The sequence below is a fragment of the Molothrus aeneus genome, chromosome 13, assembly GCF_037042795.1.
Source record: "Molothrus aeneus isolate 106 chromosome 13, BPBGC_Maene_1.0, whole genome shotgun sequence".
NCBI lineage: Eukaryota > Metazoa > Chordata > Aves > Passeriformes > Icteridae > Molothrus > Molothrus aeneus.
Genome location: NC_089658.1, coordinates 18,123,006 through 18,139,572, shown reverse-complemented (window position 1 = coordinate 18,139,572; position 16,567 = coordinate 18,123,006). Strand labels below are relative to the sequence as shown.

General features: G+C 48.1%; 1 protein-coding gene across 1 annotated transcript in view; it reads left to right on the top strand.

Annotated features, from left to right (window-relative positions):
* The first annotated feature begins 1,253 nt into the window (after positions 1 to 1,253).
* IGDCC4 (immunoglobulin superfamily DCC subclass member 4) overlaps positions 1,254 to 16,567 on the top strand; it is an 87,561-nt gene continuing 72,247 nt past the window's right edge. Inside the window, 1 exon segment of the mRNA XM_066559000.1 lies at positions 1,254 to 1,362. Within this exon segment, the coding sequence (XP_066415097.1) occupies positions 1,254 to 1,362 (109 nt within the window).

Below are 16,567 nucleotides of genomic sequence, written 5' to 3'. Positions count from 1 at the left end.
GCTGAAGCCCCCTCCACATTCCACACTGCTGTGATAAAACACGCCAGTGTACTGGGCAGCTTCGTACCCTTTTGGAGGGCAAAGCAGACCCACTCTAGATGCAACTGCCCTTGTGTTTGGTGCCAGGTACCACTGCCTAAAGGACTTGGTGTCATGTGCTCTCAGGATTAAACCTGTACCTGTGGCTTTATGCACACACATGTGGTGCGAGTTTGTGTCTGGGACTTAGCCAAGCCAAACGGGGAGGCAGCAACTTTGGGCTCCATCCCTCATCTCTTTGCCTCATTTCCACTGCTTGGCTCAGCTGGTAGATAGGTCCTGCCTCTCTCCTCAGCGATGGGGTGCAGACATGCCACACCATGTATTTTATTTGCTTTATTTTTACAGTCGGCTGAGAAGCGCAGGCAAAGCTTTGACGACCAATGAACGATATACACCTGAAGGAGTGTGCCTCGAAACTGAATCCCAACAAAGCCACGGCAATGCGGTTACTGGTGTCCGTTTGCCTCCGCTGCCAGCCGGGCTCGGCGCGCTGAGCTCCGGCAGCCCCGACGGGCAGCGGGGAGGGGGAGGCGTCCCCGGCAGCACCGTGAGGGGAGCGCGGCGGCGGGAGCTGCGCGGTGCCCTCCGCGCTCACCCGTGGCAAACCGGGGAAAAAATCCCTAAAGAGGTTGGGGGTGGAATTTTAATTTAAAAAGCCACATAAAGTGTTACAAATGTTTGTGGCTTGTGGAGCTGCTGGAGAGCGGAAGAGTCCCGCACCTGCAGTCCACCCCTCAGGGAGCGGGGCCGGTCCCGGGGCCGGCTGAGGCATCCCCGGGAAGCACCGTGAGGGGAGCGCGGCTGCTGAAAGCGGGCCGGTACCCTCCACGCTCTCCCGTGCAAAAGCGGAAAAAAATACTAAAGAGATTGAAGCAAGAAATTATTAAAAAACGCCACATAAAATGTTATAAATGTTTGTGGCTTGTAGAGCTACCGGCGGGCGGAGGAGCCCGCACCTGCCGTCCCCCACCCTGAGGGAACGCGGCTGCTCCCCCCGCCGCGGGCTGGCAGCAACCTGTTGGTGCGGGCGCTGCCGGGCGGCGGGAGGAGCCCCTCGGAGGGGCGGCCGGGCCGCTGACAAAGGCGGAGCAGCGGCAGCCCAGGGCCGCCCCCGGCAGCGGGGCCCGGCGGGCAGCGCGGGGCTGGGGCTGGGGCCGGGGCGCTCGCACAAGATGGCGGTGGGGCGGCGGGAGAGCGCGCTCCCCTCGTAGATGCGGCCGCGGCGGCCCCTGCTCCCGGCGCCCGGCGGGGCTTACATGGCGCTGGAGGACCTGCTGCTTTGTCTCTGCTTCTCCGCCCTCGCTGTCCTGGCCGTGCAAGGTGGGTGAGGAGGGAGGGAAGGGGTCAGTGCCCCCCAGCCCGCGGGCGGCTGCGGTGCCACCTGCCCTCACACGGGTAGCGGGCGGTTCCGCGGGATGCGCTCCCTGGCCAGTCACCCGCTGTACCAGCCCTCCTTCCCCTTTAGTGGCCATTTACCCCAGTCGTCCTTTCTCCCCTTAGTGGCCGTCCTGTCCCTCCGTGGCCATTCCCCCCCTCTCCCCATCCCCTTCTTTCCTCCAAGTCGGACGATAGCGGTGCTCGTGGCCCATGCCTAGATGGTGCTTCTTTTGGAGTCATCATTTGGGGGGTGACATTGGGAGTCACACTTTGAGGGTGCCACTCCCCACAAGAACTCCGGTCAGTGTATGGGCTGGGGGGAACAGCAGACCAGCAGCAGCAGCAGCATTCCACGGCCTCTGCCTGGACAGTGGCAAGTTTCCGCCAGAGGAGCAGTGGCTGTACCAGGGTGATGGGGAATGAAGAGCTTGTCCGGCACAGGGTGGCCCAGAGCAGGCCCAGGTGTCCAGCAAGGCTATGGAGGGGCCCTTCGCCTCCCTTGCCCTGCTCACGCCGGCATGGGACACACGGGTAGGCAGATGTCCCGTTGGTCGAGGAAGTGACCCAGGAATAGCCATGCTCCTCACGCTCGTGTTTTGCAATGGTTACGCAAACGGCGCTGTGCGAGGGCACACGTACGCGGCCACCGGGCGTGTTGGTGGCTTTTTGTGGCTGCCATTGAAGTTGGTATTGAGGGTCGGCTGAACTGACAGACCTTGGGGTGTGGGGCTCCTTCTCTGTGCGTGCACAACCCACAAAAGGTTTTATTCTCATCCCTGAGAAGGGTTTGGAAAGGTACAGGTTGGCAAAACTGCACGAAAAAATGTGAGCGTGTGTCAGGGACTTGCTCTTGTTTAAAATCCCCCCTAAACAGGGTATTGTGGTGGAGGAGCCATCCCCATGTCATTGTACATTTTTATTCCTTTTATGATGCATTCAGGTTCAGCAGAGCATAATAACAGCACGTGGATGGCTGCAGGGTTGTTTTTCTTTTCTTTCTTTTTCCTCAGAACACTGTGAGCTCCCGTCAGGGGTAGGTTATGATTCAGCATAGGTGCAGCTTTATGGTGACTGTTGTGGAAGTGAATAACGGTCCATGTAAATGGCCCATTGTCACCAGTGAGTGTTGGTTTTCCTAGATGGGAGGCAGGCTGTGACCCCACCAGCAGTCAAGCTGGACTGAGTGGGAGCCGTGTCTCCTGTGTGTTTGAACAAACAGCTGAGTGGATCCCAAGGCTTGTAATGGAAAACAATGGTTTAAAAAGAAAAGAAAAAAACAAACAAAAAATGGGGGTGGTGGAGTGGATGTTGTTTTTCCAAACCCACTTCAACAAGAAAACTTCAGATACTTTGGGAGAATTTGCAATTGTGGCTTCTTGGTGTATCTTGCAAGTAGTTAGGCAACTAGTGAAAATTGTTGCTGTTTGTTTTCTAACAATGGGACACATCTTGTACAGGGAGGCAGTGAGTGTGTCTGCACAGTCCTTGGACGTGCCGCTGGGTACGTGTGGATGTGCTTTCCAACAGGTGGGTTTGATTCTGAAAAGAAAAACATGGACTTGTTTCAATCTGAAATTAATTTGGCAGAGAGTTGAAATGGTTTTGGGAAAGTCTGTGTTTGATCCCAAAGCCACATGTGTTTTGATCCAAAGTTCAAGCCTCGCCGGGTATGAAGTTCGTAGGAGAGAAGTAGAATGGAAAGCCTTCCCCCCCTCCGGACTTGATGGAAGCAGTGCCAGTGTACACTTGCTGGGGATGTGATCCAGTGTTTTTGAAAGCTTTCTGCTGTCTGACTTTAGAGCCTGTTTTCCCTTCAGGAGCAGGAAAGGGGTTTAAGGAAAAAAAACAAGCACTAAACAACCCCTTTTCAGTTGACTCCAACAAGGGGGCTGTGCCGATTCCTTTCCTTGGGGCTCTTACAGGGGACGTGTTGGTAGGAAGTGCGCTGAGCTTTCCACGCGAGGGATAAGCTGAAATCCATCTGGTTTTGTGTAGTTCGGTTTTGTGGTTGAGTTCACTTGCTGTTTCCTTTTTCGACACCACCTCATTTGAGTTGTGATTTGTTTTATCCTTCCTGTCGCGTTCGCCTTGGCGGCGTGACCCCGCAGCCGCTGCCTGCCGTGAGAGCCTGTGCCGGGGAAGTCGGCGTTCCCATTGTTAGGAATCGCGTGTCCCTGCTGCTCTTCGCAGGATGTCACCTGCCTGCGGTCCGCCGGCCCTGTGACCGTGGCGTTGCGGTGTCACCGGGAGGGGCGGTGCAGGGAAGGGGTGTTTCCTACAGCCCCAAGAAACGGGGCACGCTGACAGTGCCAAACGCGGTGCACACAGCGCTGGAGAGGCTTCACCTGTATCCCGTTTCCAGGGGCAGCGTTCCCGTGCCGGAGCTTGGAGCTCGCTGCCCTTGTGCCGTGGCTCTTGTGACAGCCAGTCCCCAAGCCAGGCAGGGGCTGCTCTAGCGTGGGGAATGCTTTTGCTGGCATTTCTCTGTTTCTCTTCTAGTGTGTGAAGCTGAAGGTGAAACTGCTCAGGCTTAATTCTGGTTTTGTCTCTCCTGTTTTCCCTAGGTTTTTCCTTTTTTATTTTTTTGGGTTTTGTGCCTTCACTGCCTTGAAGTACCAAGTGAAGCAGAACGGGCTCATTTTCGGGCATATCCCCCTCTTTTGCAGCAGACTTTCTCCTGGCAGCTGCAGCAGATTTGATCTGCTGTGAGGGCCCCGTGGGGGTGGGTGACTTCTGGTCATACATGAGGCACTTCAGAGTGGCACAAGTAAGAATTGGAAAAGAAAATATTTGGCAATCTGCCTTTCCCTGGGGAAGAAAGGAGATTATTTTCCCTGCATGTAGCCTGATTTGGAGATGGAGGCAGCTTCTGTGGGACAGCACAGGTGTCTCTGCACTGGGAGCACCTGGGCCTCCTGAGTTTGCAAAGCGCTGGGGTGGGCTGTAGCATACAGCACATCCCTCCTGAGAACCCACTGTGATCCTGGACCAGTGACTTCATCTGCTCTGGCAACCTCATGGCCCACTTCAGCCAAATGTAAAGATGCTTCTCTCTCTGTCAAAGGTGAGGATGAAATCCATCAATAAGTATTCAGCACATGTATGATCTTTTTCACTCTAGTGCACACTGTCCTGAGGGCAGAGCACTGTGCTGTCCCACAGGTTTGTGACTCCTGATACCATATCACTTGCCAGATGATTTGAATTCTTACCTCCCTTGGAGCTGCTTTTCCAAAGGCTGGCTCTTCTCCCAGGGAAAAAATCCAGGTGCTTGTCTGGGCATTTGCAGTGTAAGAGATGCTGCTTGCACAATTTACACGCTCCTCTCCTGGTTAAATGGCTTCAAGGCCATTAAGCCTAGTCATGGTTATATAATTAAGATGGGAATTAATATTTAATCTGATTGTAATTTGTTGCTGGAATCCATCCCAAACTGTATTTCTGCGTGAGGTGAGTGCGTACGTGAGGGAAAACTGAGGCCAGTGTTACATACAGGATATTTTTTGCATGAACACTGGGAATTACAGGTCTGCCTTGGGTGACAGAGAAACCCTAACCTTTACAAACCCTGAGTGATCATAGTCATTTTGTTATCAGTAGGAAGCAAATGTTTGTTTTATAGTCAGCTGTAATAGTAGAGGGGATATGGTAAATCCTTGTTATCAGTACTTGCCAAGTGTGTGTTGGGCCAAAATCAACTGTGGTGCAATTTCGTTACTTTCTGGAGAAGAACTGGATCCACTTGCCTACAGTATTTTTAGCTGGTTTTTGAAGGTGAAGAGGTGTAATTATCTCATTCAGTTGTCTGTCCATCTCCCTTTTCTTCTTCCCAATAATTCCTGGACCTGGAGAATTTAGAGTTTTTGAAAATAAGTGACCAAGTAGAGGAGGGAGATGCAGTTTCTGCATGGACTGAAGGACAGGGACTGGAAAACCCACTTGAGGAGGAACCTGAGTGCCTCAATGGTAGGAAGAGCTTTGAGCAGATTGTGAACCTTTTTTGGATAGGACTGGACAATCCACTCTGGAGACACAAAACTGCAGGAAATCACAATCTCAAGTCCTTGTATTCCCTTGTTTATTTATGAAGTCTTTTCTGCTGTAAAACATGACTTATGGTTATAGCAACGTACATATTATGGGGCTTGGTGTCTGTTTTGCTTTCCTTTTTTTTTGGGGAAAGCACTTCAAAACACAGGATTTGGAGCTGCTGTGACTTTGGCTCTTTTCCTTGTCTTTGTGTTGGTCACTTGCTGTCTCTGCCTCAGTCTCCCCACTTGTTCCCACTGAGCAGGGGATGCTGTTACACACTGTAAACATGAAGAACACCATCACACTAAGTACCCTTCTTGCATTTATTAAATTCCTTGAGTAAGTGGCCTCCAAGGGCTGCTTGTGCTTTTCTGACTTAACAGCTTGTTGGTGAGAGGATCCACAGTTGCTAAAACTGAATCTGCCACCTTCATAGAAAGCAGCATTAAGCTGTGTTCTCACAAGCCCTTCTAGAGCTGCCAAACCCTCTACCAGACATGGGGGGAAGTCTGAAGAGCTTCTAATTTGTCTGACTATCACTAGTATGCTGAAGTCATCCTTGAAACACCATTGAATTTCCTAATTCTGAAGAATAATGGAAGCTTCAAGGAAGAGGAAGAGCTGGTCAGTGTTTCCTTGCAGGAAGGTAAAAATCTGCTGAACTCGCAGCTGCTGAGAATGGAAATTCCATGGGAGAGCCAAACCATGTTCTGTTTGCAGGTGTCAGGACACTTTGTGAGTGTGTAGGTGTTGGAGCTTCTCCCTTGGACGTGTTTTTGTTCGTGTCACTGATGGCCACTGCTGTCTCTGTTTGGGTCAGGTCCTCTCCTGCTCCTAATCCATGTGATCCTGCTGTTGTGATATGGGCTTGCTTTATCTGAGAAGTCCAGCAGCTGCTGTGTCTTATCTCCGTGGGTAATAAACATACTTTGTGGTGCTTATGATAAGCAATTACTGTGTTCCAGGGAAACTTTCGTATCAGATGTTCTCAAATTATTTAAAAATCTTTATCAGCATTTAAAACACAATTGCCTGTTATTGCCTCATGAAATTCAGCTGAGCTATGGAATAACCTGGTTTATTATGTTTTTGTTTTTTCATGTTTTAATTATTTTTCCAGATCTTTCATGGAGTTCTTGAGGACAGGTCATTAATATTAAAGTGTGTTAATGAAATGTGAGCATCCTCAAGGTTTGCTCTCAGCCCAGATTGGTGGGAGAATTAAAATCTAGCATGTGAAGTATTGCATTTGTGCTCAGTCTGCTGTGGCTCTTTCCCTTGTTCCAACAGACTTCCCTGGTCTCATTTCCTGCTCAGGTCTTTGAACCATGTTCCCTTTGGAGTCGGGATGGCTTAGCACCTTGTTAAATGTAAGACTTTGGGAAATTAAACAGTTAAAATGGTGCTGGGATGGCAGAACTTGGTGGGATGTGGAAGTGATGCCAGGCTGGCAGCAGGGGTGTGATAAAGTCCTTTGTGTGTTTCACTGTGTGCTGGGAAATGTGCATCCTTGACCGTTTCTAAATTGACTGTCAATAGATGATCAAGTTAATTGGTGCGACTAAAAGGTCATTACTTAATGAGATGGATTTCCCATGCCCTGTCAATGCACTGGGAGTTCTGGCAAAATCTGACTGTCCATGCACTCGGGGCTTTGATAAATCTTCTTTTTTCAGAAGCATCATCAGTGCTTAGAGGTTCCCAAATTACCTCAGGTTTTGCACTTAAGGCAGGACTGTCCTCTCTGTGGCTCCTGACTGGCTGTTGGGTACAGCTGCAGAATGGGTGCATGTATTTTCCAGACAAAAGTGGAATTTTCCCTGATATTAAAACTAGTCAAGAGTTCACTGATTATTTTTTTCTGCTCATGTGAGAAGGCTTTTATGTTCTTTTGGAAATCTTTGTCTCTTTTTAGCTGATGGTCTAGTGAAAATGTGCTCTTGGCTTTCTGGGGTTATCTGTGCTGCTTTAAAGGATAGGTGAGCATAGTCCTCCTAATTATATAGACCCAGAGGGACTGAGCCTGTTGGAGCCCATTTCTGTGCCCTCGCAGTCCCACCTGTCTGTCTGTCTGTCTGTCTGTCTGTCGGTGGCAAAGCCTTGAAAGAGTTTGTAACAAAGGGACAGGGAGCTTTGCATGGAAAGAAAAACCAAACCAAGGGCTGGGGAGGGCAGAGAATTAGCAGGTGTTCAGGCTGATGCTGGGGGGTCCCCCTGTGGTTTGGGGATGGGACCTGCCCCTGTGTGGGAGATAAGGGGCTCGTAGGAGGTTATCTTCAGCAGAGGGGTCCAGAGTGTGGTGTGGGGTGGAGGAGCTGGGGCTGCTGGCCCGGCTCCATTGTTTTTTTGCTCGATAGGTATTTCCCCTTGTTACAGAGGCTGGGGCAGCCCTGCTGTTGGAGAATTCAGGCTGCAACAGGAGGATGATCATATCCTCCACGGGTCTGTGTGGCTTGCAAAGACACTTCTGAGGGCACTTTGTGTTGTTCCATGGCAAGGCACCTTGGCAAAATACCATCAGATAAGATAAAAGGGGAAAAAGAATCCCAGGATCTGATCCAACACCAGCTCCTTTGCTGGGTTGGCAAAAATTGTTTAGATTTTCCCTCCCAAGAATGATTTTGTAAACATAATACTGCCTATTAGCCATGTAAATTACTGTCATTGGTGGCAATTGTTGTGATGGAAAGATAAGCATCTTGAAACTCTGGTTTGATTTACCCCTCCTGTCCCCCCAGCTCACTAACCAGTTGTTTGTGTCAGTGCTGATTGCGGCTTTTGTCAGAGAAATCAAAATATTGATCAAATTTATTTAGCTCTCTGTTCCCTAGGTCACAGTAAATGTAACTTTTCTTTCTTTTCCTTTGTTCTCTTTTTCTCTGTACTGAAAACAAAAGGAACTCTTCCTCAAGAAGATGAGCCATACGTTCCCAAAGTCAAAAGTCATCCACTTGAAGAGGGTCCTTAGGAGCAGGCTTCCTATCTGGAGCCTTTCCTCAAGAGTCTGTCAGTGGAAAATCTGGCGAGCAGCATTACCACAAGTACTATTGTGGAGTTTTCTTTACATGCAAAGTGGGCAGAGATGGAAGTTTCTCCCAGCTGCTGGCAGAGAAGAGCTTCCCATTTGCTTCATGCTTACGGCTGCTGCCAGGATTTGTTGTTTATTAGCAGAGGAGTTAAGTGAGGGCTGAAAGGCTTCAGCAACACTTCAGCATCCGGGCACGAGGCTGAGCTGTCAGATCATTCTTTGTTTTTAATACAGTGAAGACACTTGGGATAGTTCAGTGAGTTTAAGGCAAGCAGTATATCGTGCTGCCTTCTTGTGTACTGTGGCAAGCTGAGACATTTCTTGTACATGCAGGTCCTTGAGTCTTTCACCTGTTTTCCATCCATAATCTCAGCCTTCTGTAGTAACAGTAGTAAGCCAGCCCTGCTTTTCTCAGCAGTCAGGTGTTTGCTCTGCTGGGGAAGTCTTTTACTGCTTCAGTTCAGAGCCTGACTTCTTGGATCTGGACCGTGCAGGTCCCTAGGGCACCAGTTCCCCCCAGCTCAGTTCAGAGCTGCCATTCAGCTCAGACAACCAGTGCTGGATGTGGCTTTCCAGATGTGATGGGATCAGAGCCAGCTGAGGGAAAAGGAAAGAAACCTTCATCTCCCAGAGTGTCTCTTTGTGGTGCAGCTGAGCCGTTGCTGAGGCAGATTTGGGGTGTTCATGCATGTGAGCAGCAGGAGGCTCACATGCAGGAAACCAGAGGAGGCATCAGGATGGGGCCCATCTGTGTAACTTCCATTTAGATTTTAAACAGAAGGGCTAAGTTGGTATTTGGTAAGTGGTATGTGCAGACCTGTAAATGAAAATTCCTGAGTAGTTTTTTGTGTATTTTAAAGTTTGTGAGGTTTAAAAAAATGCTGCCCTCATAGGGAGTCTTTTCTTGTCACCAGAAACTTGTTGGACTGCAAAGTTGACAGAACTAATTTTTATAGCATTTTCTAAGCTGAACTAATTGTGTATTTTGGAAGGAGGAAGACAACGATGTGGATGTGTGTTTTTATACAGATTTCATTAAAAAGGTGATGTGGATTATCCTGCAAGTTATCTGAGCAATGTAAAGGTTTCTGCTGGAAAATGCAGGTGATTATAGGCTGGTGACTAACAAATAATCCTTGGCTAATATGGGTTGGGCTCAATTAATGTTAATCCCTGCTCAACAGCAGTAAAAGTTGGATAAAGGAGATTTTGCATGGCTGTTGTTGATCTGAACGTGAGAACGTTCATTCCCTGAAATAAACCCAGCTCTCTGGAAGAGACATCATTCTCATCATTTATTTCTAACACTAGAGAAGGAGCTATTCAAAGTGGCCCAAAACTGCCTGGTTATGAAGATGAGGATTTCTCCTGTGCTGGTGTTACGTGCTTAGGCACAACGGACCTCGTTAAAGAAGGAGCAGCAGTAATTAGTCTAGATTAATGGAAATAAATCTGGTTTTAGTAATAAATGAGGTTGGATTCCTTGGTCCAAAGCAGCCACCATCTATAGTGTTCATCTAGCAGTTGGATGCACAGAGGCAAAACTCTCCTCACTGTTGAGAAAAGTGGGTGATCTGGGATGTTTTTATTGAAATGTCAGTGTAAGTCCAGGTGTTGTTTTTAGATGTGTTTTGGTGAGATAAGCAGAAGCCCAGAGGCAGCCAGGGAGAAGCATCACATCCGAGCCTGGACCCCCATTGATCCAGGAGGGCCCCAAAGTGGTGTGACAGTCCCCACAGGAGTTCTGCTGCTCGGATACTGTGTGTCAGAAGCGTGTCCTTCACCATTTGGAAGCAGACCCAGGCCTTTTACTGCTTTGTCCTCAAACTGTCAGGTTTCAGCTGGCTGCAGCTTTGGAAAACAGAAAGATTTATATGCTCTGAAGAGAAACTTTTGCTGGCAGTGGGTAAATGCACTGGAGATGCTGGAAAGTTAAACAGCCAAGTAGGTGTGAGGCATTTTTGAAGTAGGTTGTGAAATATATTTTCCTCCTGTTGTTATGATAGATGTAAGTTTAAGTTTGGGAATGGGAGGGCAGATTTCCACCCATTCTGACCCTCAGTCCTAACCATGTTCAGAAGTTTGTGCTGCTCCTTGTTTTCCTCCACCTTTAGGTGCATCCTTGTAGCCACAGATATGGCCTTTATGTTGCTATTTTTCCTAATACAGTCCCTGAGCTCTAAAAGTCACTTTGCTCTTTCAATAATAACTGACTTTTCAGATCACAACCAGATACTGCCCTTTCAAACAGGACTAGGTAAGAAGTTAAGCCAGGAGGATTACAGTCCCAAGGTGGTCAAGTCCTTGGTAAGATCATGCATGTCTAGCTGTGGGCACCCTTTTGACTTAACAGTTTATCCTCTCCCATTTTATTATTTTCTCTGTCAAACCTGCCCTTTTATCTGCTATTGTCCCAGCAAGGCTGGCTGGCTGCATTGATAACATACCTGTGGGGTTGGGTGATAACAGAAAGAAGCAGAGCAGGTCTAGATAAAGCAGGGGTGGTCCACACTCATGGAGGGAGCTGGTGTCAGACACTGCAGCTGTAGCCAGGCAGCGAAGCCCGGATGGATTTTGTGACTTCCCAAAGGACATGTGGTGGGTGGTGACAAGGCCATCCCTGGACAGGCTGGTGCTGTGTCAGGACTGCCCACACTGTCTGTTCTCTGCACATAACTCCTGCCCTGAGCCCCCCTCACCTTTTCCTTGTGTTCCCGTGCTGTGTGGGTGCTGTCTGTGTCCTTGTGTCCTCCCAGGGCGGTGACACCTCTCCTGGGGCAATGCAGGCTTGCAGTGACAGTCGTCTGCACTGAGCTATTAAAATGCACTTTTCCATTAGTTCTCTTCGTTGCTCTTCTGAATTGTCTTTTCTTCCCCTGTGTGCTGGCTCATTATTTCTTATTAATTCATGGTTTGTGCAATTACCTGGGAAATGCAGGAGAGTTGGCAGGAATTTGACGAGCCTGACTTTCCTTCTTGGAAGTAGATAACTTTTTTCCAATGCAGCATGGGAGGGTTGGTTCTTGTCCTCTCTGAGTGACAAGTTGCACATCCAGGCCTTTCTGCAGGGGCTTTGCAGGACAGGTTGGCTGTTTGCAGAGAGCTGGCAAGCACAAGGAGCAGGGAAAGGGTCTATATGTGTATTTCCTTGTGTACCTGGTAGGATTGAAACCAGAGCTGTTCTTTGACATTCTGTAGCTGCTCTGCATTTATGGCACTTTACACCCTGCCCTGAAGACACACACCAGTCTTGAATGCAGCCTATCAAGAGTGAACAAGGAAGGCTCTTTGCTCAACTTTAAAAGACAGAATTGTACCATAAATAGTTCTAAATACATGCCAGGAGATTTTGTTTGTTGTGAAAACTCTCAGCTCAGTCTGAGGAGTGGGAGTGCATGTGTCTTGAAGTGACATCCCTGCAGAAGGGTTCTTTGCCCCTTTTTTTTGGACAGTATTTCAGGTAAGAACAGAGATGTGATCTGGTCCCTTTCTGCCATCACACAGCAAGATAAGAGGGCTGTCACTGATTAAAATGCAGCAGTTTGTCTGCTTGTACCTTGTGTTTTATTGGCAAATCTATTGTGCCCCTGGTTTTCCCGTATGAATGCTCCTCTTTTTTAAGTGTTGTATTCATGCATTGACTTCCCAGCTGCTAGGAGGGACCTCTTCTTGATGGAAGGTTTTCTGGATGGCTTCACAGCTAGACTTCAGGCTGTTGGTAGAGAAGGAGCTTTACCTGCCCTCCTCCTTCCATTTTTATTTTCAAGTGAACTGCAAAATCTCATTACCCATGGCAGTGGTAGGGCTTTGAAGATTTCTGACCTAATTATCTCCTTTGCACTGCGAGTAGCAGTAAAATCCATGTGCTGTCAGGGGACTTTGCTGTTGTGGCAGCTATGCAGCAGTGGGAGAAAAGGGGCTCGTGCAGAGGGTTTGCTTCCCACAGTGCAGGCTGGCTCGGGCTGCACATTCCCAGCTGAACAGGTGCTTTCCTGCAAGACTGGATGGGGTGAATGCGGTATAAGTGAGAAGTTACCATGTTCTGGACTCCATCTCAGGTGCTTCAAATGCCTTTTTTGGGTAATGTTCATGAAGGTCCTGCTCAGAAGGGGCTGGACCATTGTCTATGGAGGGGCTGCTTGGTCGTGGCATGATGTGTAATTAAGGAAGTGGTGGGTTAAATATAGCAAGTTTCAGTGGTGTCTGAGAGCTGTGATAGAGCCATGTATTTGCACATCATTTCTGAGACTCTCTTAGAGTCATGTCTCCGTATTTGTGCCTGGATATAAGGAATCTTCTGCTGTTGGAGTGAATCAAAATATTAACTCTAGCTATTCCCACCCTGCAACTTTAGTGAAGTGTTGCTACATCTCTTGTGGGCAAGGAACTTGTGAGGTAGACGTGGTCTAAGTAACACTAAACTGTGTAGCAAGAAGGCAAGAAAAAGGAGTGTGGGAATATTTGGTGCCTTGATCATCAGTTGAAGGCAGAGGGATGAGAAAGATCTTTGAAGATTAATATCTTTGATCTTGAAGATGATGAAAAATTCAGAAACATTAGAGTATGCTCCATCCTGGTATAATATCTTGTGTCTTTTTGGGTCAGTATCTCTGTGCTTCCTGTACCTAATGGAAACAGTAAAAACCACAGCTAAAAAGGATCAGGGCGTTAGTTTGTTTTCAGATGCTACAGGTAGCTGTCCCTGAGGGGTCTGTAAGAGCTGTTTTCTCTGACCTCCTCCCTAAGCTGTTGTTCAGAGTCATCTTCCAGGTTTCTGTGTGGTTGTGGCTCAGTGGAAGGCAGCAGATCAGTTCCTGTGGCAAAACTGGGACCTGTCAGAAAAGCTTGGCAAAATGCTGGCGTGGTGTGAGGGTCTGAGGGAACCCTCCCAGTACTGACCTGTTGTGAAGCCAACCAGTCTCTCCAATCCTTACTCCTAGCAACTCTCCCTGTGGCTTGTGTAGCCAGACCACTGATTGCTGAGTAAAACAAGTGGGCAAAGTCAAGTAATCCTTGTACATCTTGAGTAATGCTTTCCCTTTCTGTGGTTCCAGATAGCAGCTGGGAGAAAGTTGGTTTGGAAAACAAAGCTGTTAGGAAATGTTTGTTTAGACACAAGGCAAAATGAAAGTGAAAAACATAATCTGTCTGTCCCCCTCCGCCTCCCACCTTCTTTTTGTTTAAAATGTCCACATGCTATTTACTTTCAATAAACAAAAGATGTTTCTTATAAGCTGGTGTTTACTGGTAGGGGTATGTGATTTATTAGAAAACAGAAATCCCTTCTCATGCCTATGTTTTCCAACTGGAACAAGAGTTCATAATTTTATAGACCTTTCAAGAACAGATTTTCTAAAGCAAACAGTGAAGAACTGTTAAATTATAGCCATGTAAAACAACAGTGTAATAGTGTGATTGCTCAGTAGTAATGGCTTTATTATTCTGTAACAAATAGGAGTGGTTTGGGCTGCTGGGAGATAACCTGGCTGTTCTGAGATAGCTTTGGAGTTGATTCAGAGGACAAGCCCATTTTAGATTTTTCTTTTCCTCATGTTAAGGAGATATGGAGTATATGGGTATTCCCTTACCCCAACTTTTTTCCAGGATCAGGGAAGGTGCAGCTTCCAGAGAAGCAATTCAGAGTTTCTCTCTAGAGCCTGAGAGCCACTGGATCTCACACTGTCCCTCTGAGTCAGACAGGGTGTTACTCCACCAGCATTTGCTTGGGGTGTCTTTGTAACTTGTTTTCTCTTCAGAGGAAGTGGGAGAGTGATGCATTCTCCCCAGAACCTTGGATGATGGGGGCTGTGTCTGGGCCTCTCCTCAGGCCTGTCTGAGGTCACAAGCCATGCAGGACTCCCAGGCAGTGCATTGTTCAGGCCAGGGCTTTGGGAATGAGCTGTGGGTGCTGCTGAATTCTTCAAACCTGGGCATGAGCAGAAATGTCCTTGCAGTGCCTGCCACTGTCATGTCTGGATCCTGTTTGGACCTCATCTACTCCTTGCTTCTCACATGGAGCTTGAGCAAGTTGGGGTGCCGGATGCCTGGCCTTGCCTCTGCCTTCCACGTGTCTGTCACCTCTGGATGTTGATGATGGTGCAAATGGCTGTTGGAGGATGGTCTGTGCCCCCTCGGGCAGCTCTGCCAGCTGTGGCTGTGTCAGTCACTCTGTCACTGCAGGTAGTGAGTGCGAGGCACGAGAGGCTGGGTGGTCTCAGCTGGAGCTCCTGCATTCTCCAGCCTTGCAGTTCCCTTGTGTGTGAGGATGCCTGCCTGGAGCCTGGGTGGGATCCCTGACAGATGCATGCGTGGTGCCCTGGCCCTTCTCCAGCTCCCAGTCATTGCAGTGACCTCTGCTGAGACGTGTGTGTTGAAAGGGACCCATCTCCTGTGTTTATTCCTTCTTTCTTTCTTTCTTGTTTATTCCTTTCTTTCTCCTGGTTCTCAACTTCTCCCTGGTAGATTAGGCTTATTTCTGGCTGCTCTACATATATGCCTGCTGGAAAACCTTGTAACAGCTTACTTGGGCTCTTGGATGAAATTATCTGTGCAAAGAGAGCTGTGGCTTGTAATGAAATAGCTTTACAGTGACATAGTTTTTGTGCTGCAGTGTGTCTCTGCTGGTTTTCAGGTTATTCCTGGGCTAAAAATATGGCTCATTAAGACTTCTGTAACAGGATGCAACCATATTTTAAAGATATTCCTGTGTGTTATTACAAAGTGATTTAACTGATACTGCATTTGGAGACCTACTTTGTAGGATCTTTTATCTGAAGTGGAAATGAGTAAAAAATTAAGTGTGTGTGTTTCTGATAGTGAGGATGTGGTGCTGGCATGGATGGCTGGGAGGGCCTGGGAGCTGCACTGGTGCCTGGTGCTGACTGATCAAAGCCACTGGACCAGCTACTTCCATTTCTGGTCTTCCCTGCCCCCAGACAACAAGACAGTCAGAACTGCATGGAAAAGAGTTTTACCACCTATTTCATTTGAAGCTGGATGCACTTGAGATGTGTTGAACAAATGGACAGTAGCCTTTCTTCTCCCTGGGGACAGCTTTTACATGGATGGGAAGCTACAGATGGGGCCCAAGGCAGAAATGCAAATAGGCAGGGCTGTGATACGAAGCATTTGGCAGCATCGCAGACTTAAAAGCTTCGTCCCCACGGCTGCTTGATCCTGCTTTCTCAGTTGTGCTGACACAGCTGGTTGTGGGCTGTACTGTGAACTGTGCGAGTGGAGCTTTGACCTCAAAACTGTGGGATTAGGGCCTTTGCTGCTGGCACCGTGAAGCTGGCCCAGCCCGGGCCATCCCAGAGCTGCTGTTGAGAAGCCCTCAGAGATGTACTCGCTGTGGTTACAGCTTTGCAGAGAGGAGCAGCAGCGAGCACAAACAGCTAATTAGTTTTTATAACACTCTTTTGTTTGCTTTTGAAGACACGAGTCCTTGGTTTGCTTGCCTGGCTCCTGTTCGCTGTGGTGACAATGTCAGCGCGGCTGTGCGAGGCTCAGGTTACGCGGGGAGAGTTCAGGAAGGTTTGGTTTCAGTACAGGTCTTGTCCCTGAGCTGTTCCAGCACTTTCCTGACAGGAGGCAATCGGTGTCAGAACAGGTTTGGCCCTGAGACTGAAAAAAAAATGGGTTTGAGGGGCAGATCTCCCCCAGTAATGAGTTCAGTGGTGGGCTGACTGCTTTTTATAGATGTAAAGGTCAGATCTGTTGCCTGGGTTATGTAGAAAGGTTTTGTTCTGGAACAGCCTGCTCCTGATGAACTCCCATCTCTGCTGAGCTGCCAGGCACTGCTCTAAACAGAGTTTTTCCTACATTTTCCTAATCAGTGAATGTTGGAGAGATCACTTTTTCCTAAATATTTCATTGTTGGGTGTTGAAGAATTTACTTTTTAGGTATGCTCATTTAAGGCTGTGAAGTTTTGAGTTCATATCAGCAACTTGGACAGCTTTAAACCCCCCTGGTTTTGAGCCTGCCCTACTTGGAGTTTGGTTTTAATCACAAGTTTTAACAGATTGAGTCTATTGAAAATATTCTCAGTGAAACACCCTAATTTTTTTTTTTCTCAGAAGCTGTTAGCT